General features: G+C 56.1%; 2 protein-coding genes across 4 annotated transcripts in view; one reads left to right on the forward strand and one right to left on the reverse strand.

Annotated features, from left to right (window-relative positions):
* The window catches only part of LOC136567969 (spermatogenesis-associated serine-rich protein 2-like), a 24,151-nt gene extending 13,376 nt beyond the window's left edge, over nucleotides 1-10,775 (forward strand). For all 3 annotated transcript variants that reach the window (XM_066567796.1, XM_066567795.1, XM_066567797.1), the window contains 7 exons: nucleotides 602-691; nucleotides 1,584-1,719; nucleotides 2,842-2,900; nucleotides 3,736-3,845; nucleotides 6,791-6,893; nucleotides 8,495-8,835; nucleotides 9,319-10,775. In XM_066567796.1, coding sequence (XP_066423893.1) covers nucleotides 602-691; nucleotides 1,584-1,719; nucleotides 2,842-2,900; nucleotides 3,736-3,845; nucleotides 6,791-6,893; nucleotides 8,495-8,835; nucleotides 9,319-9,678 — 1,199 coding nt within the window. In that variant the 3' untranslated portion in view covers nucleotides 9,679-10,775. The remainder of the gene's footprint in view (nucleotides 1-601; nucleotides 692-1,583; nucleotides 1,720-2,841; nucleotides 2,901-3,735; nucleotides 3,846-6,790; nucleotides 6,894-8,494; nucleotides 8,836-9,318) is intronic.
* Nucleotides 10,638-26,960, reverse strand: MCRS1 (microspherule protein 1). Its single transcript, XM_066567812.1, has 14 exons — nucleotides 26,920-26,960; nucleotides 26,301-26,409; nucleotides 25,260-25,425; nucleotides 23,735-23,890; nucleotides 22,781-22,890; nucleotides 21,452-21,560; nucleotides 20,810-20,948; nucleotides 18,898-18,973; nucleotides 18,195-18,223; nucleotides 17,721-17,813; nucleotides 17,393-17,475; nucleotides 15,205-15,292; nucleotides 13,489-13,616; nucleotides 10,638-11,755 (listed from the first exon to the last, which is right to left on the reverse strand). Exons 2-14 carry the CDS (start codon nucleotides 26,399-26,401, stop codon nucleotides 11,669-11,671), a joined length of 1,365 nt encoding a protein of 454 aa, XP_066423909.1. The 5' UTR covers nucleotides 26,402-26,409; nucleotides 26,920-26,960; the 3' UTR covers nucleotides 10,638-11,668.
* Nucleotides 26,961-27,351: the final 391 nt, after the last annotated feature.

The raw sequence follows: 27,351 nt of genomic DNA on the forward strand, positions 1-27,351 counted from the left end.
GGGAATGAATGATGGGGAAATTTGGGAATGCTGGGAATGCTGGGGAATCTGGGAATGCTGGGAATGTTGGGAGTGTTGGGAAATTCGGGAATTCTGGGAATGCTGGGAATTCTGGGGGAATTCTGGGAATGCTGGGAAATCTGGGAATTCTGGGGGGAAATTTGGGAATTTTGGGATTATTTGGGGGAAATCTGGGATTTTTGGGGGAATTCTGGGGGAAATTTGGGAATTCTGGGGGGAAATTCTGGGAATTCTGGGGAAATTTGGGAATTCTGGGAATTCTGGGGGAAATTTGGGAATTTTGGGGAGAAATTTGGGAATTCTGGGGGAAATTTGGGAATTCTTGGGGAAATTTGGGAATTCTGGGGGAAATTTGGGAATTCTTGGGGAAATCTGGGAATTCTGAAGAAATTTGGGAATTTTGGGGGGAAATTTGGGGGAAATGTGGGAATTTTGGGGGAAGTGCAGGAGCTGGGGATGGATTTTGATGGAATTTTGATGGAATTTGATGAATTTTGATGGAATTTTGATGGATTTTGATGGAATTTTGATGGATTTTGATGGATTCTGATGGATTTTGATGGAATTTGGGATTTGCCAGCCCTGGGCAAGGGAATTTCAGCTTCTCCTGCCCCAACCCCAGCGCGGAGCCCCCGGAGCGGCCCCGGATCCCCCGGGGGGAGGAAACTGGGTAAGGAAAAATGGGGAAATTGGGAAAATTGGGGGGAAATGGGGAAAAAAAGGGAATTATGGAGGGGGAAAATGGGGAAAAATGGGGAAAAATTGGGGAAAAAATGGGGAAAAAATGGGGGAAATGGGGAAAAAATGGGGAAAATGGGGAAAAATGGGGAAAAATGGGGAAAAATGGGAATTATGGAGGGGGAAAATGGGGGGAAAATGGGGAAAAAATGGGAGAAAATGGGGAAAAATGGGGAAAAATTGGGGAAAATGGGAATTATGGAGGGGGAAAATGGGGGGAAAATGGGGGAAAATTGGGGAAATGGGAATTATGGAGGGGGAAAATGGGGAAAATTTGGGGGGAAAAATCAGGAGAAAATGGGGGAAAATCAGGGGAAAATCAGGAAAAAAGGGGTCCAGGTTGTGGGGCCCTCGGGGATGTTTTCCAGTCCCATTTTCCCCCATATTTCCCCCATATTTTCCCCCATCATTCCCCCATTATTTCCCCCATTCTCCCCCCATTATTTCCCCCATTCTTTCCCCATTATTCCCCCATCATTTCCCCCATATTTCCCCATTATTCCCCCATATTTTCCCCCATTTTCCCCCATATTTCCCCCCATATTTCCCCCCATATTTTCCCCCATATTTTCCCCCATATTTTCCCCATTATTCCCCCACATTTCCCCATTTTCCCCCATTATTTCCCCCATCATTTCCCCATATTTCCCCCCATATTTTCCCCCATATTTTCCCCCATATTTTCCCCATCATTCCCCCATTATTTCCCCCATATTTCCCCATCATTTCCCCCATCATTTCCCCCATATTCCCCCATTTTTCCCCCATCATTCCCCCCATATTCCCCCCATATTTCCCCCATATTCCCCCATATTTCCCCGCAGGCCCCAGCCTGGAGCGCTCTCTCAAGGATCTCCAGCGCTGCTCCGTGGCCCTGGCGCGGTTCAGGGCCCTGCTCAGGGACGAGGTGGAGAATTCCCTGCGCAGGGTGAAAGGGGTGTTCGGGGAGATCCAGAGCTGGTAGGGAAATGTGGGGGAAATGGGGAAAAATGGGGCAAAAAATGGGGGAAATCCAGAAAAAATGGGGATTCTGGGGGGAAAAATGGGGATTCTGGGAGTGAAAATGGGGGGAAAATGGGGAAAAAATGGGGCAAAAAATGGGGAAAATCCAGAAAAAATGGGGGGGAAATGGGGATTCTGGGGGGGAAAAATGGGGAAAATCCAGGAAAAATGGGGAAAAATGGGGCAAAAATAGGAATTCTTGGGCAAAAAAATGGGGGAAAAATGGGGATTCTGGGGGTTCGGGATGGGCTGGGATGGAGAATTCCCTGCTCAAGGTGAAGGGGGTGTTGGGAGAGATCCAGAGCTGGTAGGGAAATATGGGGAAAATGGGGAAAATGGGGAAAAAATAGGAATTCCTGGAGTGAAAATGGGGAAAAATGGGGAAAAATGGGAATTCTGGGGGGGAAAATTGGGGAGATTGGAGATTCTGGGGATTCTGGGGGTTCAGGATGGGCTGGGATGGAGAATTCCCTGTGCAGGGTGAAGGGGGTGTTGGGAGAGATCCAGAGCTGGTAGGGAAATATGGGGAAAATAGGGCAAAAATGGGGATTCTGGGAGGAAAAAATGGGGGAAATCCAGAAAAAAAAGGGAATTCTGGGGCTGAAAATGGGGAAAATCCAGAAAAAATGGGGATTCTGGGAGTGAAAATGGGGGAAAATGGGAATTCTGGGGGTTCGGGATGGGCTGGGATCAGGAATTTGGGAATTTCAGGAATTTGGGATTGGGAATTCCCTGCGCGGGGTCAGGGTGGGGTTCGGAGCTTTTGGGTCAGGAATTCCCCAAATTCGGCAATTCCGGGAGCTTTGGGCTGGGGGGGATGACGGGAAACCGCAATTTGGGGGAATTTGGGGGAATTTTGGGGGAATTTGGGGAATTTTGGGGGAATTTTGGGGGATTTGGGCCCCGATTCCTCCTCCTGCCCCGATTCCCGATTTTCCCGCGGCTCCGGGCGCCCCCTGGCGGCGATTCCCGGAATTCCCGCCGAGCGCTCCCTCCCCTTCCTTTCCCTTCCTTTCCCTTCCCCATTTTTCCCATTTTTTCCCACTTTTCCCCCATTTTCCCCATTTTTCCCCTCTCCAGCCTCATGGACCGGGAGGTGGCTCTGCTGGCCGAGATGGACAAAGTCAAGGCAGAAGCGAGTGAGGAGATTTCCCCAAATTCCCAAAATTCCCAACTTTGATTCCCATTTCCAGTGGCCCTGCGGCAGCGCCGGGCTGGGATTCCCGGTGTTTCATTCCCAATTCATGATTGTTTATCCCAAATTTCTGCTGTTTTACCCCTAATTCCTGGTATTTTATCCCAAATTCCCAATGTTTATCCCAAATTTCCCAGTTTTTATCCCAATTTCCCAGTTTTTATCCCGTTTTTTCCCCCCTTTCCCAGTGGATCTCCCGGCCCTGCAGCAGCGCCGGGCTGGGATTCCCAATGTTTCATTCCCCAATTCCTGATGTTTTATCCCAAATTTCTGATGTTTTATCCCAAATAACCGATGTTTGACCCCTAATTCCTAGTATTTTATCCCCAATTTTCAAGTTTTTATCCCAGTTTTTATCCCATTTCCCCCCTTTCCCAGTGGATCTCCTGTCCCTGCAGCAGCACCGGGCTGGGACTCCCAGTATTTTATCCCAAATTTCTGCTGTTTTATCCCAAATTTCTGCTGTTTTATCCCAAATTTCTGCTGTTTTTTTCCCCAGTTCTCAGTATTTTATCCCAAATTCCCGATGTTTATTCCCCAATTTCCCAGTTTTTATCCCATTTTCCCAGTGGATCTGCTGGCCCTGCGGCAGCGCCGGGCTGGGACTCCCGATGTTTTATCCCCAATTCCTGCTGTTTTTTCCCCAATTCCCGATGTTTTTTCCCCAATTCCCGGTATTTTATCCCCAATTCCCGGTATTTTATCCCCAATTCCCGGTATTTTTTCCCCAATTCCCAGTTTTTATCCCAGTTTTTATCCCATTTTTCCCCCTTTCCCAGTGGATCTGCTGGCCCTGCGGCAGCGCCGGGCCGAGGCCCTGCGGGAGCTGACGGAGGCGGCCCCGGGGATGTCGGAGGAGCAGCTGCTGGAGCTGAGGGCGGACATCAAGGTGGGCTGGGAACCCTGGGATTCCTGCCCCAATCCCATTGGGATTCAGCCCCAATCCCATTGGGATTCAGCCCCAATCCCATTGGGATTCAGCCCCAGATCCCATTGGGATTCAGCCCCAGATCCCATTGGGATTCCTGCCCCAATCCCATTGGGATTCCTGCCCTAAATCCCATTGGGATTCCTGCCCCAATCCCATTGGAATTCCTGCCCCAATCCCATTGGGATTCCTGACCCCAATCCCATTGGGATTCCTGCCCCAATCCCATTGGGATTCCTGCCCCAATCCCATTGGGATTCCTGCCCTAAATCCCATGGGGATTCCTGCCCCAATCCCATTGGGATTCCTGCCCTAAATCCCATTGGGATTCCTGCCCCAATCCCATTGGGATTCCTGCCCTAAATCCCATTGGGATTCCTGACCCAATCCCATTGGGATTCCTGCCCTAAATCCCATTGGGATTCCTGCCCCAATCCCATTGGGATTCCTGCCCTAAATCCCATGGGGATTCCTGCCCTAAATCCCATTGGGATTCCTGCCCTAAATCCCATTGGGATTCAGCCCCAATCCCATTGGGATTCCTGCCCCAATCCCGTGGGGATTCCTGCCCCAATCCCATTGGGATTCCTGCCCCAGATCCCATTGGGATTCAGCCCCAGATCCCATTGGGATTCCTGCCCCAATCCCATTGGGATTCCTGCCCTAAATCCCATTGGGATTCAGCCCCAATCCCATTGGGATTCCTGCCCCAATCCCATGGGGATTCCTGACCCCAATCCCATTGGGATTCAGCCCCAATCCCATTGGGATTCCTGCCCCAATCCCGTGGGGATTCCTGCCCCAAATCCCATTGGGATTCAGCCCCAATCCCATGGGGATTCCTGCCCCAAATCCCATTGGGATTCCTGCCCCAAATCCCATTGGGATTCCTGCCCTAAATCCCATTGGGATTCCTGCCCTAAATCCCATTGGGATTCCTGCCCTAAATCCCATGGGGATTCCTGCCCTAAATCCCATGGGGATTCCTGCCCCAAATCCCATTGGGATTCAGCCCCAGATCCCATTGGGATTCAGCCCCAGATCCCATTGGGATTCCTGCCCTAAATCCCATTGGGATTCCTGCCCTAAATCCCATGGGGATTCCTGCCCTAAATCCCATTGGGATTCCTGCCCTAAATCCCATTGGAATTCCTGCCCTAAATCCCATGGGGATTCCTGCCCCAATCCCATTGGGATTCCTGCCCCAATCCCATTGGGATTCCTGACCCAATCCCGTGGGGATTCCTGACCCCAATCCCATTGGGATTCCTGCCCTAAATCCCATTGGGATTCCTGCCCTAAATCCCATTGGGATTCAGCCCCAGATCCCATTGGGATTCCTGCCCCAATCCCATTGGGATTCCTGCCCTAAATCCCATTGGGATTCCTGCCCCAAATCCCGTGGGGATTCCTGACCCCAATCCCATTGGGATTCAGCCCCAAATCCCATTGGGATTCCTGCCCTAAATCCCATTGGGATTCCTGCCCTAAATCCCATGGGGATTCCTGCCCCAGATCCCATTGGGATTCCTGCCCCAGATCCCATTGGGATTCAGCCCCAAATCCCATTGGAATTCCTGCCCTAAATCCCATTGGGATTCCTGCCCTAAATCCCATTGGGATTCAGCCCCAGATCCCATTGGGATTCCTGCCCTAAATCCCATTGGGATTCCTGACCCAATCCCGTGGGGATTCCTGCCCTAAATCCCATTGGGATTCAGCCCCAGATCCCATTGGGATTCAGCCCCAGATCCCATTGGGATTCCTGCCCCAGATCCCATAAAAATCCTGCCCCAGATCCCATTGGAATTCCTGCCCCAATCCCATGGGGATTCCTGCCCCAAATCCCATTGGGATTCCTGCCCCAATCCCATGGGGATTCCTGCCCCAGATCCCGTGGGGATTCCTGCCCCAAATCCCATTGGAATTCAGCCCCATCCTATGGGGGTTCCAACCCAATCTCCTGGGAATTCCTGCCCCAGTCCCATAAAAATCCTGACCCCAAATCCCATGGGAATTCAGCCCCATTCCCATGGGAATTCCTGACCCCAATCCCACTAAAACTCCAACCCCAATCCCTTGGGAATTCCTGACCCCAATCCCATGGGAATACTCACCCCATTCCCAATGGGATTCCCATTGTTCCCTGCCCCATTCCCATAGAAATTCCCCTTTTCCCAACCCCATTCCCAATGAGAATTCCCATTGTTCCCAGCCCCATTCCTGATGAGAATTCCCATTGTTCCCAGCCCCATTCCCAGTGGGAATTCCCCATTGTTCCCAGCCCCATTCCTGATGAGAATCCCCATTGTTCCCTGCCCCATTCCCAATGAGAATTCCCATTGTTCCCAGCCCCATTCCTGATGAGAATTCCCATTGTTCCCTGCCCCATTCCCAGTGAGAATCCCCATTGTTCCCAGCCCCATTCCCACAGGAATTCCCCTTTTCCCAACCCCATTCCCACGGGGATTCCCGGATTTCCCATTCCCACGGGGATTCCCGGATTTCCCATTCCCACGGGGATTCCTGGATTTCCATTCCCAGTGGGAATTCCCCATTGTTCCCAGCCCCATTCCTGATGAGAATCCCCATTGTTCCCTGCCCCATTCCCAGTGGGAATTCCCGACTGTTCCCAGCCCCATTCCCAGTGGGATTCCCATTGTTCCCAGCCCCATTCCCACGGGAATTCCCCTTTTCCCAACCCCATTCCCACGGGAATTCCCAGATTTCCATTCCCACGGGGATTCCCGGATTTCCCATTCCCACGGAAATTCCCCTTTTCCCAACCCCATTCCCACGGGAATTCCCGGATTTCCCATTCCCACGGGGATTCCCGGATTTCCCATTCCCACGGGAATTCCCGGATTTCCCATTCCCACGGGAATTCCCGGATTTCCCATTCCCAGCACTTTGTCAGCGAGCGCAAGTTCGATGAGGAGCTGGGCCGGGCCGGGCGCTTCGGCTGCGACCTCGAGGCCCTGAGGGGCAGCATCGGCGCCTTCGGGCAAGGTGGGGCTGGAATTCCGGGAAAAACCGGGAAAAACCTGGGAAAAACCTGGGAAAAACCTGGGAAAACTGCCCTGGGAGAGTCCCCAGCCTTCGGGCAAGGTGGGGCTGGAATTCCAGGAAAAAAACGGGAAAAACCTGGGAAAATCCCATGGGAAAACCCTCAGGAATCTGCTCTGGGAATGTCCCTGGCCTTCGGGCAAGGTGGGGCTGGAATTCCGGGAAAACCTGGGAAAAACCTGGGGAAAACCTGGGAAAAACCTGGGAAAATCCCATGGGAAAAACCTGGGAAAATCCCTTGGGAATGTCCTTGGCCTTTGGGCAAGGTGGGGCTGGAATTCCGGGAAAAACCTGGGAAAAACCTGGGAAAATCCCATGGGAAAAACCTGGGAAAAACCTGGGAAAACTGCCCTGGGAATGTCCTTGGCCTTCGGGCAAGGTGGGGCTGGAATTCCAGGAAAAAACCGGGAAAAACCTGGGAAAATCCCATGGGAAAAACTCTCAGGAATCTGCCCTGGGAGAGTCCCCGGCCTTCGGGCAAGGTGGGGCTGGAATTCCGGGAAAAAAACGGGAAAAAACTGGGAAAAACCCATGGGAAAAACCTGGGAAAATCCCTTGGGAATGTCCTTGGCCTTCGGGCAAGGTGGGGCTGCAATTCCGGGGAAAACTCCCAGGAAAATCCCTTGGGAATTTCTCCTGATCCGGCCAGGGTGGGTCTGGGGTCTTGGAGCCCGGCCCCGTTCCCAGTGCCCCCAGTGCTCCCATAAATCCCATCCCCAGTGTTCCCAGTGCTCCCATAAATCCCATTCCCAGTGCTCCCATAAATCCCATTCCCAGTGTTCCCAGTGCTCCCATAAATCCCATCCCCAGTGCTCCCATTAACCCTGTTCCCATTAACCCCACTGCTCCCACTGCTCCCACTGCTCCCAGTCCCATAAATCCCATTCCCAGTGCTCCCAGTGTTCCCAGTGCCCCCAGTGCTCCCATAAATCCCATTCCCAGTGCTCCCATTAACCCCGTTCCCATTAACCCCACTGCTCCCAGTGCCCCCAGTCCCATTCCCATTAATCCCAGTGCTCCCAGTGCTCTCAGTGCTCCCAGTGCTCCCATTAACCCCATTCCCAGTGTTCCCAGTCCCATAAATCCCATCCCCAGTGCTCCCAGTTCCCAACCCCATTCCCATTAACCCCATTCCCAGTGCTCCCATTAACCCCATCCCCAGTGTTCCCAGTGCTCCCAGTCCCATCCCCAGTGCTCCGAGTGCCCCCAGTGCCATTCCCACTGATCCCAGTCCCATTAATCCCATTCCCAGTATTCCCAGTCCCATTCCCAGCCCCATTCCCAGTATTCCCAGTGTTCCCAGTATTCCCAGTATTCCCAGTATTCCCAGTATTCCCAGTGTTCCCAGTCCCATTCCCAGCCCCATTCCCAGTGTTCCCAGTATTCCCAGTGTTCCCAGTGTTCCCAGCATTCCCAGCATTCCCAGTGTTCCCAGTGTTCCCAGTATTCCCAGTCCCATTCCCAGCCCCATTCCCAGTGTTCCCAGCATTCCCAGCATTCCCAGTGTTCCCAGTATTCCCAGTATTCCCAGTCTGTCTCCGCAGTTTCCCACCCCAGGCCCAGCTATTCCAGCCGCTCCCGCTGCAGCTCCGGCCCCGGATCCACAACGGGATCAGCAACGGGACCAGGAATGGGATCAACAACGGGATCCACAACGGGATCAGCAATGGGATCAACATTGGGATCAACAACGGGATCCGCAATGGGATCCACAATGGGATCAACATTGGGATCAACATTGGGATCAATAATGGGATCCACAACGGGATCAACAATGGGATCAGCCCCGGGATCCCCCCTGGGAGCCCCGGAATTCCCGTCGGGATCGGCCCCGGGATCCCCCGAGGGCGGCGCGGCCCCAACGGAGCCACCCCCGACCCCACAGGTGGGGCTGGGACAGCGGGGATGGGGATGGGATTTGGGATTTGGGATTTGGGATTGGGATGGGATGGGATCGGGAAGGGATTTGGGATTGGGATCATGAGTTCTGAGATTTGGGATGGGGTTTGGGAATGCGAGGAATGGGATCAGGACTGGGGTTGGGCTCAGGGGTTCAGGATTGGGATTGCTGGGAATGGGGTCCAGGGCCAGCCCCCAGAACGGTGGGGTCGGGGTCGGGGTCGGGGTCGGGTTGGGAGGGGCTGGCACTGGGATTTAGGATCCAGGTTCTCCCCCTTTTCTCTCCCACCCTTCCCAGAATTTGGGAATTCAGGGCTTTTCTCTGGCATTGGGATTTGGGATCATTTCCCAGGGTTTGGGATCATTTCCCAGGATTTGGGGTTTGGGATCATTTCCCAGGGTTTGGGATCCTTTCCCAGGATTTGGGATCATTTCCCGGGATTTGGGATCATTTCCCCTTTTCCCGCAGCCCCCCCAGCGGAGCCGGAAACCCCCGGGAGCAGCCGGACCCCGCCCGTGCCCCCAGCGCCCCCCGGGGACCCCCAAAAACCCCGAGAACCCCAAAAACCCCAAAACCCCCCAAAACCCCGAGAACCCCCAAAACCCCGAGAACCCCAAAAACCCCAGAGACCCCAAAACCCCCCAAAACCCCAGAGAGCCCAAAACCCCTGAAAACCCCAAATCCCCCAAAAACCCCAAATCCCCCGAGAACCCCAAAAGCCCCAAACCCCCCCAAAACCCCAAAAGCCCCAAACCCTCCGGGGACCCCAAACCCGCCCGGAGCCGCCCGGGGCCCCGCAGGAGCCGCCCCGAGGGGGCCAATTCCTGAGAGCCCCAAAACCGGGGACGGGGATTTGGGATCCACCCCAGGAACGTTTACAGACCCCACTCGCTGCCATTCCCCCTTTTTCCCCTTTTTCCCCCTTTTTTCCCCCCTTTTTCCCCCATTTTTTCCTTTTTTCCCCTTTTTTCCCCCATTTTTTCCTCTTTTTTTTCCCCCTTTTTTCAATTTTTTCCCCCATTTTCCCCCCATTTTCCCCCCATTTTTTTCCCCCCTCTTCCCGTCTTTTTCCCACTGGGATTTTTGGGGTTTGGTTTTGTCCCAATCCCGGAATTTTTTTCCCCCAAAAAAAATTCCCAAAATCCCAACCCCGACCTCGCGCTGGCAGCGAGGGAAGAGCCGGGATGGGAACGGGGGAAATTTGGGATTTTGGGGGGGAAAATTTGGGATTTTGGGGTCTCCCAAAAATCTGGGGGGGGTCCCTTCCTTCCTGACCCCCCAAAATTTGGGAATTTTCCCTCTGGGATTTGGGATCTCCCCTTTGGAATTTGGGATTTTCCTTTGGAATTTGGGATTTTCCCCCCAAAATTTGGGATTTTCCTTTGGAATTTGGGATTTCCCTTTGAGATTTGGGATTTTCCCCCAAAATTTGGGGTTTCCCCTTTGGGAATTTGGGGTTTCCCCTTTGGGATTTTGGGATTTCCCTTTGGGAATTTGGGATTTCCCTTTGGGATTTGGGATTTTCCCCCAAAATTTGGGGTTTCCCCTTTGGGATTTTGGGATTTCCCTTTGGAATCTGGGATTTCCCTTTGGGATTTGGGATTTTTTGGGATTTTCCCTTTGGGATTTGTGGTGTCCCCCTCTCCCCACGACACTCCAGCATTTTTGGATTTTCTCTGGAATTTATTTCAGGAATTTCCTCCTCCCCCCCTCCCCAAACCCCAATCCCAGCCCCAAATTTTTGGGGATTTTTGGGAATTTTTGGGAGATTCCTCAATTTCCCCCAATTTCCCTTTTTTTTTCCATCTTTTCCCAAGTTTGGGGTTTTCTTTTGGGATTTTTTTGTTTTTTGGGGAATTTTTTCCCTTTCAATGAACGAAAACTTGAGAACGAATCCAATAAAAACTTTGGAGCTTTAAAAATTGGGAATTTTTTTCTTTTTTTTTCTTCCCTTGGGAAGGAGCCAAAATTTGGGATTTGGGAGGGGAATTTTGGGGCAATTCCAGGAAATTCAGCCCCTGATGATTGGGCTGGGGTGGGGGGAGCCCAGCCCCAAACTGGGAGCACTGGGGGGAGCCCAGCCCCAAACTGGGAGCACTGGGAGGGTCCCAGTTCCAAACTGGTGTTACTGGGAAGGTCCCAGTCCCAAACTGGGAGCACTGGGAGGGTCCCAGTCCCAAACTGGGAGCACTGGGAGGGTCCCAGTCCCAAACTGGTGTCACTGGGACAGTCCCAGTCCCACACTGGTGTTACTGGGAGGTCACTGGGGCAGTCCCAGTCCCACACTGGTGCTATACTGGTCATACTGGGAGGCCCCCAGTCCCATACTGGTGCCATACTGGTGTCCCTGGTGTTACTGGGAGGCTCCCAGTCCCATATTGGTGTCAGTGGTGCCCTACTGGTGTCACTGGGACGATCCCAGTTCCATACTGGTGTGACTGGGAGGTCACTGGGGCAGTCCCAGTTCCATACTGGGAGCACTGGGACAATCCCAGTTCCAAACTGGTGTCACTGGGACAGTCCCAGTCCCACACTGGTGTCACTGGGAGGGTCCCAGTCCCAAACTGGTGTTACTGGGACAATCCCAGTTCCAAACTGGTGTCATTGGGACAGTCCCAGTCCCAAACTGGGAGCACTGGGAGGTTCCCAGCCCCAAACTGGTGTCACTGGGACAGTCCCAGTCCCACACTGGTGTTACTGGGAGGTCACTGGGAGGGTCCCAGTCCCATACTGGTGTGACTGGGAGGTCACTGGGGCAGTCCCAGTCCCACACTGCTCCGTACTGGTCCGTACTGGTCCGTACTGGTCCGTACTGGTGTCACTGCTGGCCCAGGCGCGCGGCCTCGCTGCGGATGATCCCGATCAGCTCCTGGTTGATCAGGAACACGAAGCGGAGGCTGGCGATCTGGGGGGAGGGGGGCGTCAGACCCTGCCCAAAACCCCAAAACCCCAAAACCCCAGAGACCCCCAAACCCCCCCCAGGACCCCCAAAATCCCACAGACCCCCAAAACCCCAGAGACCCCTCCCCAAAACCCCCCCGGGACCCCCAAAATCCCACAGACCCCCAAAAACCCCAGAGACCCCTCCCCAAAACCCCCCCGGGACCCCCAAAACCCCAGAGACCCCTCCCCAAATCCTGAGACCCCTCCCCAAAACCCCAGAGACCCCAAAAACCCCAGAGACCCCTCCCCAAAACCCCAGAGACCCCTCCCCAAACCCCCCAGGACGCCCCAAATCCTTCCAGAACCCCCAAATCCCCCTCAAAACCCCCCTCAGACCCCTTAGGAACTCCCCAAAATGCCTCAAATTCCCCCCAAACACCCCCTAATCTCCCCCAAACCCCCCAGGACCCCCCAAATCCCCCCCAAGACCCCCCAAATCCCCCTCAAAACCCCCTCAGACCCCTGAGGAACTCCCCAAATTCCCCCCAGGACCCCTCGCAGACTCCCCAAAACGCCTCAAATCTCCCCCAAATCTGCCCCAAACCCCCCAGGACCCCCCAAATTTTTACCAGGACCCCCCCAATGCCCCCCAGGACCCCCCAAATCCTTCCAGAACCCCCAAATCCCCCTCAAAACCCCCCTCAGACCCCTTAGGAACTCCCCAAAACGCCTCAAATTCCCCCCAAATCTGCCCCAAATCCCTCCAGGACCCCCCAGATTTTTACCAGGACCCCCCAAATCCCCTCCAGGACCCCCCAAATCCCCCTCAAACCCCCCTCAGACCCCTTAGGAACTCCCCAAAACCCCTCGCGGACTCCCCAAAACGCCTCAAATTCCCCCCAAATCTCCCCCAAATCTGCCTCAAACCCCCCCAGGACCCCCCAAATTTTTACCAGGACCCCCCCAATCCCCTCCAGGACCCCCCAAATCCTTCCAAAACCCCCAAATCCCCCTCAAAACCCCCCTCAGACCCCTTAGGAGCTCCCCAAAACCCCTCGCGGACTCCCCAAAACGCCTCAAATCTCCCCCAAATCTCCCCCAAATCTGCCCCAAACCCCTCCAGGACCCCCCAGATTTTTACCAGGACCCCCCAAATCCCCCCCAGGACCCCCCAAATCCCCTCCAGGACCCCCCAAATCCCCCTCAAAACCCCCTCAGACCCCTGAGGAACTCCCCAAAACCCCCCCAGGACCCCTCGTGGACTCCCCAAAACGCCTCAAATTCCCCCCAAATCTCCCCCAAACCCCCCCAAATTTTTACCAGGACCCCCCAAATCCCCCCAGGACCCCCCAAATCCCCCCAGGACCCCCCGATGCCACCTCGACCACGGAGTTGTTGCTGAGTTTCCATTTGCTGCCCCCCAGCACGGGGCGGCCGTCGATGAAGATCGGCCCAAACCCCCCAAAACCCTTCTGGGACCCCCCCAAAATCCCCCCCAGGGCACCTCAAAACCTCCCCAGGAGCTTTTGGGGGACCCCCAAATCCTTCCAGAACCCCCAAATCCCCCTCAAAACCCCCTTCAGACCCCTTAGGAACTCCCCAGGACCCCTCGCGGACTCCCCAAAACGCCTCAAATTCCCCCCAAATCTCCCCCAAACCCCCCCTAATCTCCCCCAAACCCCCCCAAATTTTTACCAGGACCCCCCAAATCCCCTTCAGGACCCCCCAAATCCCCCCAGGACCCCCCGATGCCACCTCGACCACGGAGTTGTTGCTGAGTTTCCATTTGCTGCCGCCCAGCACGGGGCGGCCGTCGATGAAGATCGGCCGCCGGCCCTCGTTGGCGATGAAGAATTCCCCGTTGTTCTTCAGCTTGATCACCCCTGGGAAATCGGGGCATTTCCGGGAATTTCGGGGCATTTCCGGGAATTTCGGGGCATTTCCGGGAATTCCCAAAAATTCCAAAGGGTTCCCGACCACCCCTGAGGGTTTTGGGGTTGGTGGTGGAGAAAGGGAGGGGTTTGGATAGAAATGGGCCCCAAAAATGGCTCCAAAAAATCCTTCAGGGCATCCCAAAAAACCCAAAACCTCCTGGGGGATCCCAAAAAACCCCAAAAAACCCCAAAAAACCCCGATCACCCCGGGATCCCCTCAAAAACCCCATAAAAAACCCCCCAAAAACCCCAAATCCTCCCTAAAAAACTCCCCCAAGGTCCGACCCTGGGATCCTCTGGAAAACCTCAGGAACTCCCCTCAAAAACCCCAAAATACCCAGAAACCCCTAAAAAACCCTGGAGAGTCCCCCCAAAACATCCCCAAACCCATGGGGGACCTCAAAACCCACCCAAAAAACCCAAAAAGCCCCAAATCCCCCCCAAATCACCCCCAAAAAAACCCCAAGATCCCGCCAAACACATCAGCAACTCCCCTCGAAAACCCCATAAAAACACCCCAAAAACGCCCCAAAATCCCTGTGAGGACCCCCAAAAAAACCCCAAATCCCCCCCCCAAAAAATCCCAAATGCCCCCCCCAAAAAACCCCAAATGCCCCCCCCAAAAAACCCCAAATGCCCCCCCAAAAAACCCCAAATCCCCCCAAAAACCCGAAATGCCCCCAAAAAACCCCAAGATCCCTCCAAACACATCAGCAACTCCCCTCGAAAACCCCATAAAAACACCCCAAAAACCCCCAAAACCACCCCAAAGCATCCCTAAAATATCCCTAAATACCCCAAAAACATCCCAAAAAATGTCCCCAAAACCCAAAAAACCGCCCTGAAAACATCCCCAAAACCCTCAAAATAACCCAAAAAACCCCAAAAACCCCCAAAAAACCCCAAAAAACCCCCAAAAACCCACAAAAACCCCAAATCCCCCCAGATCCCTGGGGATCCCTCCAAAAATCCTCAGCAGCTCCCCCTAAAAACCCCACAAAAACCCAAAAAACCTCCCCAAATTCCCTGTGAGGACACTCTCAAAACCCCAAAAAAAACCCCAAAATACCCCAAAAAAACCCCAAAAAACCCCAAAAAACCCAAAAAACCCCAAATGCCCCCAGATCACCCTGGGATCCCTCCAAAAATCCTCAGCAGCTCCCCCTAAAAACCCCAAAAAACTCCCCAAATTCCCTGTGAGGACACTCTCAAAACCCCCCAAAAACCCCCAAAAAAACCCCAAAAACCCGCAAAAAACCCAAAAAACCCCAAAAAAACCCCAAAAAACCCCAAAAACCCAAAAAACCCCCAAAAAACACCCCAAAAAACCCCAAAAAACCCCAAAAAACCCCCAAAAAACCCAAATCCCCTGGGATCCCTCCAAAAATCCTCAGCAGCTCCCCCTAAAAACCCCACAAAAACCCCAAAAAACCTCCCCAAATTCCCTGTGAGGACACTCTCAAAACCCCCCAAAAACCCCAAAAAAACCCCAAAAAACCCCAAAAACCCCAAAAAAGCCCAAAAACCCCAAACCCACCCTGCTTGCGGGAGATCTTCCAGGCCGGGCCCTCCAGAGCCAGGTCCACGTCGATCTGGTTGTCCTTGGTGGCTCTGCCCAGGGTGATCTGCGGGGATTTGGGGTTTTTTGGGGTTTTTTGGGGTTTTTTTGGGGTTTTTGGGGGGTTTTTGGGGGGTTTTGAGAGTGTCCTCACAGGGAATTTGGGGAGGTTTTTTTGGGGTTTTTGTGGGGATTTTAGGGGGAGCTGCTGAGGATTTTTGGAGGGATCCCCAGGGAGATCTGGGGGAATTTGGGGTTTTTTGGGTTTTTTTTTGGGGTTTTTGGGGTTTTTTGCAGGGTTTTGGGGTGTTCTTGGGGGGTTTTGGGGGTTTTTTGGGGGTTTTTGGGGTTTTTTTGGGGTTTTTTGGGGGGTTTTTGGGGTTTTTTGGGGGGTTTTGAGAGTGTCCTCACAGGGAATTTGGGGAGTGTTTTTGGGTTTTTGTGGGGTTTTTAGGGGGAGCTGCTGAGGATTTTTGGAGGGATCCCAGGGAGATCTGGGGGGATTTGGGGTTTTTTGGGTTTTTTTTGGGGGTTTTTGGGGTTTTTTGCAGGGTTTTGGGGTGTTCTTGGGGGGTTTTGGGGGTTTTTGGGGGGTTTTTGGGGTTTTTTTGGGGTTTTTTGGGGGGTTTTTGGGGTTTTTTGGGGGGTTTTGAGAGTGTCCTCACAGGGAATTTGGGGAGTGTTTTTGGGTTTTTGTGGGGTTTTTAGGGGGAGCTGCTGAGGATTTTTGGAGGGATCCCCAGGGAGATCTGGGGGAATTTGGGGTTTTTTGGGTTTTTTTTGGGGGTTTTTGGGGTTTTTTGCAGGGTTTTGGGGTGTTCTTGGGGGGTTTTGGGGGTTTTTGGGGGGTTTTTGGGGTTTTTGGGGGGTTTTGGGGTTTTTTGGGGTATTTTGGGGGTTTTTTTGGGGTTTTGAGAGTGTCCTCACAGGGAATTTGGGGAGGTTTTTGGGGTTTTTGTGGGGTTTTTAGGGGGAGCTGCTGAGGATTTTTGGAGGGATCCCCAGGGGATTTGGGGAGATGTGGGGGATTTTGGGGTTTTTTTTGGGGTTTTTGGGGTTTTTTGGGGGGTTTTGGGGTGTTCTTGGGGGGTTTTGGGGGTTTTTGGGGGGTTTTTGGGGTTTTTGGGGTTTTTTGGGGTTTTTTGGGTTTTTTTGGGGGGTTTTGAGAGTGTCCTCACAGGGAATTTGGGGAGGTTTTTTTGGGGTTTTTGTGGGGTTTTTAGGGGGAGCTGCTGAGGATTTTTGGAGGGATCCCAGGGAGATCTGGGGGGATTTGGGGTTTTTTGGGGGTTTTTGGGGTTTTTTGGGTTATTTTGAGGGTTTTGGGGATGTTTTCGGGGTGGTTTTTTGGGTTTTGGGGACATTTTTGGGATGTTTTTGGGGTATTTAGGGATATTTTGGGGATGCTTTGGGGTGGTTTTGGGGGTATTTTGGGGTATTTTTGTGGATGTTTTGGGGGAATGTTTTGGGGTATTTTGGGGAATGTTCTTGGGGTGTTTTTGGGGATGTTTTGGGGTGTTTTTGGGGATGTTTTGGGGATGTTTTGGGGTATTTTGGGGGATGTTTTGGGGTATTTTTGTATATGTTTTTGGGGTATTTTTGGGGACATTTTTGGAGCATTTTGCGGGTGTTTTTGGGGTATTTTGGGGATGTTTTTGGGGTATTTTGGACGATGCTTTTGGGGTATTTTGGAGGATGTTTTTGGGGTATTTTGGAGGATGTTTTTGGGGTATTTTGGGGTATTTTTGGGATGTTTTTGGGGCATTTTGGGGGATGTTTTTGGGGTATTTTGGGGATGTTTTTGGGGCATTTTGGGGGATGTTTTTGGGGTATTTTGGGGGATGTTTTTGGGGTATTTTTGGGGATGTTTTTGGGGGAATGTTTTGGGGTATTTTGGGGGATGTTTTTGGGGTATTTTTGCAGATGTTTTTGGGGTATTTTTGGGGATGTTTTTGGGGTGTTTTTGGGGATGTTTTGGGGTGGTTTTGTGGATGTCTTTGGGGTATTTTTGCAGATGTTTTTGGGGTATTTTTGGGGTATTTTGGGGGATGTTTTGGGGTATTTTTGCAGATGTTTTGGGGGTATTTTTGGGGTATTTTTGGGGATGTTTTTGGGGTGTTTTTGGGGATGTTTTGGGGTGGTTTTGGGGATGTTTTTGGGGTCTCACCTCGCGGGAGCGCATCAGGTACCGAACCATCCGGCCCCGCAGCACGGCCAGAGTCTGACTGTCGAAATCCGGGGAGCTCATCCCTGGGGACAGCCAGGGGACAATGGGGGGACAGTGAGGGGACAGAGGGACACGGGGACAGATGGACGGACGGACGGGCAGCTGGACACACGGATGGAGCCAGGGACGGACACAGAGCCAGAGCCAAGGATGGACAGACGGACACAAGAATGGGCCCAGGGAGGGACACGGGGACTCAGGGACGGACAGACGGAGCCGGGGACAGACAGACGGACAGACGGACGGACGGACGGACGGCCAGGCCCACCTGTGATGGAGTCCACCAGCACCTGCCAGCGGTGCAGCTCCTGCTCCAGCTGCCGGATCTCGCGCTTCTGCCGCCGGTCAGCAACGGTCAGCTCTGCCGGACGGACAGACAGACAGACAGACAGAGAGACAGGGTCAGCTCTGACAGACGGACAGACAGACAGACAGAGAGACAGACAGGGTCAGATCTGACAGACAGACAGACAGACAGACAGAGAGACAGAGAGACAGGGTCAGCTCTGCCGGACGGACAGACAGACAGACAGACAGACAGGGTCAGCTCTGCCGGACGGACAGACAGACAGACAAACAGAGAGACAGGGTCAGATCTGACAGACAGACAGACAGACAGACAGGGTCAGCTCTGCACGGACAGACAGACAGACAGACAGAGGGGTCCGGGGCCAGCTCTGGGACAGACACACGGACAGGCCTGGCGGGTTCTGGAAGGTTCTGGAAGGTTCCGGGCTCTCACCGTGCTCCAGGACCTCGTCCCGCACGTCCCTGCAGGGGGGGGAGAGGTGACCCAGAGACCCCAAAAACCCCAAAAACCCCAAAAAACCTCCCCAAAAACCCCAAATCCCCCAAAACCCCAAATCCCCCAAAAACCCCAAATCCCCCAAAACCCCAAATCCCCCAAAAAAAACCCCAAATCCCCCAAAAACCCCAAAAAACCTCCCCAAAAACCCCAAATCCCCCCCAAAAACCCCAAATCCCCCAAAACCCCAAATCCCCCAAAAACCCCAAATGCCCCAAAACCCCCAAATCCCTCCCCCAAAACCCCAAATCCCCCAAAACCCCAAATCCCCCCAAAAACCCCAAATCCCCCAAAAACCCCAAATCCCCCAAAAACCCCTCAGACCCCCCCCAAAACCCCCCAAAGCCTGCCCAGATCCCCCAAACTTTCCCCAATTCCCCCCGAATCGACCCCAAATTCTCCCCCAAATCCCCCCCAGACCCTCCCAAAATCCCCCCAGAACCCCCAGACCCCTCTAAGCCCCCCCAGATGCCCCAAATTCCCCCCCAAAATCCCCCTCAGAGCCCCAAAAAATACCCCCCAAACCCCCCCAAAACCCCTCAAACCCCCCCCAAATTTCCCCAAATTTGCCCCAAAAAACCCCAAAAAACCCCAAAAAACCCCAAAAAACCCCAAAAAACCCCAAACCCCCCAGCCCCACCTGAGTTTGCCATCGTCCAGCAGCTCCTCGGCGTCAGAGAAATTCAGGACCTGATCCCCCTTGGGGAGGGGCTGCACTGCGGGGCCAATGGGGTCAGACCCCCCAAAAAACCCCAAAAACCCCAAAAAAAACCCAAAATCCACCTGATCCCCCTTGGGGAGGGGCTGCACTGCGGGGCCAGGGGGGTCAGACCCCCCAAAAAACCCCAAAAACCCCAAAAACCCAAAAAAACCCCAAATTCCACCTGATCCCCCTTGGGGAGGGGCTGCACTGCGGGGCCAGGAGGGTCAGACCCCCCCAAACCCACCCAGGGACCCCCAAAACCCCCCCAAAATCCCACCTGGGACCCCCAAATCCCCCTCGGACCCCCCCCCCCTCAGGACCCCCAAATTCTCCCAAATTCACCCTAAAAAACCCTTCCAGGACCCCTCAAATCCCCCTGAGACCGCCCCAAACCTCCCCAAATCCCCCCTGGGACCCCCCAAAACCCTTCCAGGACCCCCTAAATCACCCCAAAACCCCTTCAGGAGCCCCCAAATCCCCTTCAGAACCCCCCAAAACCCCTTCAGGAGCCCCCAAATCCCCCTTGGGACCCCCCAAAACCCTTCCAGGACCCCCAAAACCCTTCCAGGACCCCCCAAATCCCCCTTGGGACCCCCCAAAACCCTTCCAGGACCCCCTAAATCACCCCAAATCCCCCCAGGACCCCCCAAAACCCTTCCAGGACCCCTCCCCAGGTGCTACAGGTGCAGGAGCCGCTGCACTTTGGGGGTTCTTGAACCTTCCAGGACCCCCCAAATCCCCTCTGGGACCCCCCAAATCCTCTCAGAACCCTTCCAGGACCCCTCAAATCCCCTCAAATTCCCCCAGGACCCCCCAAATCCCCCCAGGACCCCCCAAATCCCCTCCAGGACCCCTCCCCAGGTGCTAAAGGTGCAGGAGCACCTGTGCTGCACTTTGGGGGTCCCTGAACCTTCCAGGACCTCCCAAAACCCCCAAAACTCCCCCTGGGACCCCTCAAATCCCCCCTGGGACCCCCCAATTCCCCCCTGGGACCCCCCAAACCCCCCAGGACCCCCCAAATCCCCTCCAGGACCCCCCAAATCCCCCCAGGACCCCCCAAATCCCCTCCAGGACCCCTCCCCAGGTGCTACAGGTGCAGGAGCTGCTGCACTTTGGGGGTCTCTGAACCTTCCAGGACCTCCCAAATCCCCCAAAACTCCCCCTGGGACCCCTCAAATCCCCCTTGGGACCCCCCAAATCCCCTCCAGGACCCCTCAAATTCCCCCAGGACCCCCCAAATCCCCCCAGGACCCCCCAAATCCCCTCCAGGACCCCTCCCCAGGTGCTAAAGGTGCAGGAGCACCTGTGCTGCACTTTGGGGGTCCCTGAACCTTCCAGGACCTCCCAAAACCCCCAAAACTCCCCCTGGGACCCCTCAAATCCCCCCTGGGACCCCCCAATTCCCCCCTGGGACCCCCCAAACCCCCCAGGACCCCCCAAATCCCCCCAGGACCCCCCAAATCCCCCCCAGGACCCCTCCCCAGGTGCTACAGGTGCAGGAGCTGCTGCACTTTGGGGGTCTCTGAACCTTCCAGGACCCCCCAAATCCCCCAAAACTCCCCCTGGGACCCCTCAAATCCCCCTTGGGACCCCCCAAAACCCCTCCAGGAGCCCCTAATCCCCCCAGGAGCCCCCAAATCCCCTCCAGGACCCCTCCCCAGGTGCTACAGGTGCAGGAGCTGCTGCATTTTGGGGGTCTCTGAACCTTCCAGGACCTCCCAAAACCCCCAAAACTCCCCCTGGGACCCCCCAAATCCCCCCTGGGACCCCTCAAATCCCCCCTGGGACCCCCCAAATCCCCTCCAGGACCCCCCAAACCCCCCTGGGACCCCCCAGGAGCCCTCCCCACCTGTCTGGTCCTGCAGCAGGTGGTACTGGCGCAGGAGCTGCCAGTGCAGCTGCAGGGCCTTGGGGGTCCTGGCAGGGTAAAACACGGCGGGGTGGCGCTGCAGCAGCTCCTGGAAGGTGTCCAGCGAGGGGACGGGGCTCTGGGGACATTTGGGGACATTTGGGGACATGTCAGGGGACACGTCAGGGGACAGCAGGGAACACAGGGCAGGGCAGGGGCAGGTCCTGGCAGGGTCAAACACAGCCTGCAGCAGGTCCTGGAAGGTGTCCAGGGACAGGACGGGGCTCTGGGGACATTTGGGGACATTTGGGGACATGTCAGGGGACAGCAGGGGACACAGGGACAGGGCAGGGGACAGGTCCTGGCAGGGTCAAACACAGCCTGCAGCAGCTCCTGGAAGGTGTCCAGGGACAGGACGGGGCTCTGGGGACATTTGGGGACACGTCAGGGGACAGCAGGGACATGTCAAGGGGACATTAGGGGACAGGCCCTACCAATGACACGTGGGTCAGCCGTGATGGGGTGACGTTAGGGGACGTTTGGGGACGTTAGGGGACATTAGGGAACACTGACCGATGGCACGCGGGTCAGCAGCAATGGGGTGACCTTAGGGGACGTTTGGGGACGTTTGGGGACACTGACCGATGGCACGCGGGTCAGCAGCTGCTCCTCGGCCTTGCTGAACAGGACCTTGCTCTGGATGGCGGCCACGGCCTCGGGGTGCAGCTGGCGCATGGCCTGGCACGAGAGCCTGGGGACATGGGGACAATGGGGACAGTGGGGACAATGGGGACATTGGGGACATGGGGACAGTGGGGACAGTGGGGACATTGGGGACACCCCTGTGACCCTCAGGGTGCAGCTGGCGCATGGCCTGGCACGAGAGCCTGGGGACAACGAGGACATTGGGGACAGTGGGGACAATGGGGACATTGGGGACATGGGGACAGTGGGGACAGTGGGGACATTGGGACAGTGGGGACAATGGGGACATGGGGACAGTGGGGACATGGGGACAGTGGGGACAATGGGGACATGGGGACAGTGGGGACATTGGGACACCCCTATGACCCTCAGGGTGCAGCTGGCACATGGCCTGGCACGACAGGGACACTTGGGGACACCTCTGGGACTGTCCCCAAACCCCTGAGACCCCCCTGGGGACACCCAAGACCCCTTGGGGACACTTGAGACCCCCCTGGGGTCCTAAAGCAAAAGCTCCTGGGTGTCCCATGGGTGTCCCAGGGGTGCCCCAGGGGTGCCCCAGGGGTGCCCCAGGGGTGTCACACGGGTGTCACACGGGTGTCACCTGTGTCCCCTGACTCTGCCACACCTGTGAGACGCCCTGAGGCCCCCAAAGTCCCCCCAGGACCCCCCAAAGCCCCCCCAGGACCCCCCAAATTGTCCCCACTTGCAAGTGAGGGGGTCGTAGAGCAGCGAGTGCCAGCGCTCCTGGGTGTCACACGAGTGTCACACGGGTGTCCCATGGGTGTCACACAGGTGTCACCTGTGTCCCCTGAGTCCCAGGACCCCCCCACCACACATGTGGGACCCCTTGAAGCCCCCCAGGACCCCCCAGGACCCCCCAAATTGTCCCCACTTGTAAGTGATGAGGTTGTAGAGCAGCGAGTGCCAGCGCTCCTGGGTGTCACACGGGTGTCACACGGGTGTCCCATGGGTGTCCCATGGGTGTCACACAGGTGTCACCTGTGTCTCCTGAGTCCCATGACTCCCCCACACCAGTGGGAGCCCCCCAGGACCCCTAAAGACGCCCCAGGACCCCCAAAATTGTCCCCACTTGCAAGTGACGGGATCATAGAGCAGCGAGTGCCAGCGCTCCTGGGTGTCCCATGGGTGTCACAGGGCTGTCACCTGTGTCCCCCTGCTGTCACCTGTGTCCCCTGAGTCCCAGGACCCCCCCACAGCTGTGGGACCCCTTGAAGCCCCCCAGGACCCCCCAAGTGCCCTCACTTGCAGATGACGGGGTCGTAGAGCAGCGAGTACCAGCGCTCCTGGATCTCGCGCAGGGTGAAGCGGCAGCTGAACTTCACCCCCAGGTGCACCGAGGTCAGGTCGTTGGTCTGGGGGGGGGGGGAACCCCAAAAATCAACAGGTGAGGGGGGGAGGGGGTGAGGGGAGGGGTCCTGGGGTCACTCCGAAATCCTGCAGGGGAGGGGGACAGCCCAAAGCCCCCCAGGTGTGTCTCACCTGCAGCGCAAGAAGCCATTGTGACCATTTTGGGGTTCCCCCCAAAACCCCCCAATTAAAGGGGGTCCCCAATTAAGAGGGGGTTCCCCAGGTGGGTGGGGGTCCCTCAAGTCCCTCCAGGTGAGGAGAGACCCCAAAACCTCCCCAGATCCCCTCAGGTGTGCCCTCACCTGCACCACAAGGTGCCATTGGGCCCTAAGCGACCGTTCTGGGGATCCCCCCAAAATTCCCCAATTAAAGGGGGGGTCCCCAAATTAAGAGGGGGTTCCCCAGGTGTGTGGGGATCCCCCAATTGAGGAGGGGGTCCCCCAAGTTCCTCCAGGTGAGGAGAGACCCCCAAAACCTCCCCAAGCTCCCCCCCATGTGTGCACTGATGAGCCCCCACCTGCCCAGGTCCTTTCCTTGGGGTTCCCCCTCAAAATCCCCCAATTAAAGGGGGTCCCAATTAAGGGGGGTTCCCCAGGTGTGTGGGGATCCCCCAATTGAGGAGGGGGTCCCCCAAGTCCCTCCAGGCGAGGAGAGACCCGCAAAACCTCCCCAGATCCCCCCAGGTGTGCCCTCACCTGCACCACAAGGTGCCATTGGGCCCTAAGCGATTGTTCCAGGGGTTCCCCCCAAAACCCCCCAGAATCCCCCAACCAAGGGGGGGTTCCCCAACTCGAGGGGGGTCCCCCAGGCGGGCGGGGGTCCCGGCAGCCCCCCCCAGGCGTGTCTCACCTGCAGCACGGCGTTGATGAGCAGCAGATCATCCGCAGGCTTCCACCTGCCCAGGTCGCGGGGCGCGGGGCTGGGTTTGCTCTTCTTGAGCCTCTTGGGCAGCGCCGGGGGGGGGCCGGGCCCGGGGGGGGCCGGGGGGGGCACGGCCCGGGACACCTGGGGGGGGGGACAGGGGTGGGTGGCACCTGGGGGGCACCTGGGGGGCACCTGAGGGGTCCCGAGTGTCCCCAGGATGTCCCTGAGTGAGTGAGGGGGGCACAGGCTGGGACACCTGGGGGGCACCTGGGGGGCACCTGAGGGGCACCCGAGGGGTCCCGAGTGTCCCCAGGATGTCCCTGGCTGACTTTAGGGAGGGGATCCCAAATCCCCCTTTTCCCCCAAATCCCCATTTTCCCCCAGTCCCAAATCCCCATCTTTCCCCCAATTCCCCCCATTTTCCCCCAAATCTCCCAAATCCCCACCTTTTCCCCCAATTCCCCCCATTTTCCCCCAAATCCCCATCTTTTCCCCAATTCCCCCCATTTTCCCCCAAATCTCCCAAATCCCCACCTTTTCCCCCAATTCCCCCCATTTTCCCCCAAATCCCCATCTTTTCCCCAATTCCCCACCTTTTTCCCCCCATATTCCCATTTTTCCCAAATCCCCAGATCCCCATTTTCCCCAATTCCCATATTTCCCCCCCCCCAAAATTCCCATATTTTCCCCAACTCCCCTTTTTCCCCATAATTCCATATCTTTCCCCCAAATTCCCATAGTTTTCCCCCCAAATTCCCATATTCTCATTTTCCCCAATTCCCATATTTTTCCCCCGTATTTCCATTTTCCCCCGATTTCCCCCCAAATTCCCCGATTTCCCCCCAAATTCCCATATTTTTCCCCCCAAATTCCCATATTTTTCCCCCCAAATTCCCATTTTTCCCCCTAAATTCCCATTTTTCCCCCAAATTCCCATGTTTTTCCCCCAAATTCCCATTTTTCCCCCTAAATTCCCATTTTTCCCCCAAATTCCCATGTTTTTCCCCCAAATTCCCATTTTTCCCCCTAAATTCCCATTTTTCCCCCAAATTCCCATGTTTTTCCCCCAAATTCCCATTTTTCCCCCTAAATTCCCATTTTTCCCCCAAATTCCCATATTTTTCCCCCAAATTCCCCCCTTTCCCCCCAAATTCCCCCCTTTTTTTCCCCAAATTCCCATTTTCCCCCCCAAATTCCCCCATTTCCCCCAAATTCCCCCTTTTTCCCCCAAATTCCCCTATTTCCCCCCAAATTCCCACATTTTTCCCAAATTCCCTTTTTTCCCCAAATTCCCATTTTCCCCCCCAAATTCCCCTATTTCCCCCCCAAGTTCCCCCCTTTTTCCCCAAATTCCCCCCTTTTTTCCCAAAATCCCCCCTTTTTCCCCCAAATTCCCCCTATTTCCCCCCAAATTCCCCCCTTTTTTCCCAAATTCCCCCATTTCCCCCCAAATTCCCCCCTTTTTTCCCAAATTCCCCCCTTTTTTCCCCAAATTCCCACTTTTTCCCACCTTTTTCCTCTCTCCCGGGGGGGGCTCGGTGGCCGCCCCTCCCCCCCCCGCCGGCCCCGCGGCCCCCCCGGGTCTGGGGGGGGGCTCGGGACCCCCCTTGGCCCGCGAGGACTTGGCCAGGCTGGACTCGACCAGCTCATCGTCGAACTTGCGCCTCTTGATGAACCTAAACACCAAACTGGGATGGACTGGGAGGGACTGGGAGCCACTGGGAGCCACTGGGAGCCACTGGGATTGACTGGGATTGACTGGAGTTAACTGGGATTAACTGGGAGGGACTGGGAGGGCACTGGAGTTAACTGGGATTGACTGGGGACTTGGCCAGGCTGGACTCGACCAGCTCATGGTTGAATTTCCACCTCTTGATGAACCTAAACACCAAACTGGGATGGACTGGGAGACACTGGGAGACACTGGGAACCACTGGGAACCACTGGGAGTGGAGTAGGAGCCACTGGGATTGACTGGGTTAAACTGGGATTGACTGGGTTAAACTGGGAGGGCACTGGGGGCTTGGCCAGGCTGGACTCGACCAGCTCATGGTCGAACTTGCGCCTCTTGATGAACCCAAACACCAAACTGGGATGGACTGGGAGGGACTGGGAACCAGTGGGAGGGAGCTGGGATTGACTGGGATGGACTGGGTTAAACTGGGATAGACTGGAGTTAACTGGGATTAACTGGGATTGACTGGGGGGCTTGGCCAGGCTGGACTCCACCAGCTCATGGTCGAACTTGCGCCTCTTGATGAACCTGGGATGGACTGGGAAGGACTGGGATGGACTGGGAGGGACTGGGAGGGACTGGGATGGACTGGGATGGACTGGGAGGGACTGGGAGGGACTGGGATGGACTGGGATGGACTGGGAGGGACTGGGAGGGACTGGGATGGACTGGGAGGGACTGGGAGGGACTGGGAGGGACTGGGAGGGACTGGGATGGACTGGGAGCGAGCACAGGGTCCCCCTGGAGTGTCCCCAAGCCCCCCCTCACGTCTCTCACGTCTCCCCTGTGTCCCCTCCCTGTCCCCAGTGTCCTTACCTGGACGAGCTGCGCCGTTTGGGGACAGTCCCTACGGGGGTGGCCGGGCCCCGCTTGGGCCCTGCCAGGGACTCCTCGTCCTCTGAGCGGCTGGTGGCCATGGTGGCATCTGGGGACACAGCAATGTCACCCCAGTGTCACCTCAGTGTCACCTGTGTCACCCCAGGGGTGACACCACACTTGGGGACACAGGGGAGGGGACAGGGAAGGGACAAAGGACCCTCAGCGTCACCTCCCTGGGTGCCACCACACCCTGGGGGACACTGAGAGACACTTGGGGACAGCAGAGGGGACACCAGAAGGGACTGGGGACAAGATGGGGACACAGAGGGGACACGGGCGGTCTGGGGACACTGAGGGGCACGGGGGTGACAGGAGGGGGCTGGAGACACTGAGGTGACACTGAGAGGACACGAGGAGGGCGCGGGGCCCTCACGGCGCCCCCAGCCCCAAACCCGGGCCTGGCGCGGGCGCGATCCCGACTCCCCGCCCAGGCCGCCACCACCGGCGTCCTCAAGACCCTCCCGGTGTCCCCAAAGCCCTTCTGGTGTCCCCAAAGCCCCCCCCCCCGTGTCCCCAAGGCCCCTCCCGGTGTCCCCAAGGCCCCCCCCGGCCTCACCAGCCCCGGGAGCTCCCGGCCGCCATGGCCGCGCCACTTCCGGCCCGCGCCGGAAGAAGAATGGCGTCACCGGCGCCGCCATGTTGGAGGTTCCGGCGAGGCCTCAGAGCGCGGCGCCATCTTGAGTATGGGCAGGGCCGCGCTGGTGGCGCTTCGGGCGCTGTTACCGGGGTTGTGGCGGGTCCGGAGCGGTCGGGCCGGACTCGTGAGGTGAGGACGTGTCCGGTTAGTCTGGGAGATACGGCCGGGCCTGACGGAGAAGTAGCCACTCCCATCATGGCAGCTGCCACAACCAACATGGCGGCCTCCTTCACTCATCATGGCGGTCGCCATACCCATAATGGCGGCCTTAAACCATCATGGCGGCTGCCACACCCATAATGGCGGCCTTAAACCGTCATGGCGGCTGCCACACCCATAATGGCGGCCTTA

The sequence above is a fragment of the Molothrus aeneus genome, chromosome 30, assembly GCF_037042795.1.
Source record: "Molothrus aeneus isolate 106 chromosome 30, BPBGC_Maene_1.0, whole genome shotgun sequence".
NCBI lineage: Eukaryota > Metazoa > Chordata > Aves > Passeriformes > Icteridae > Molothrus > Molothrus aeneus.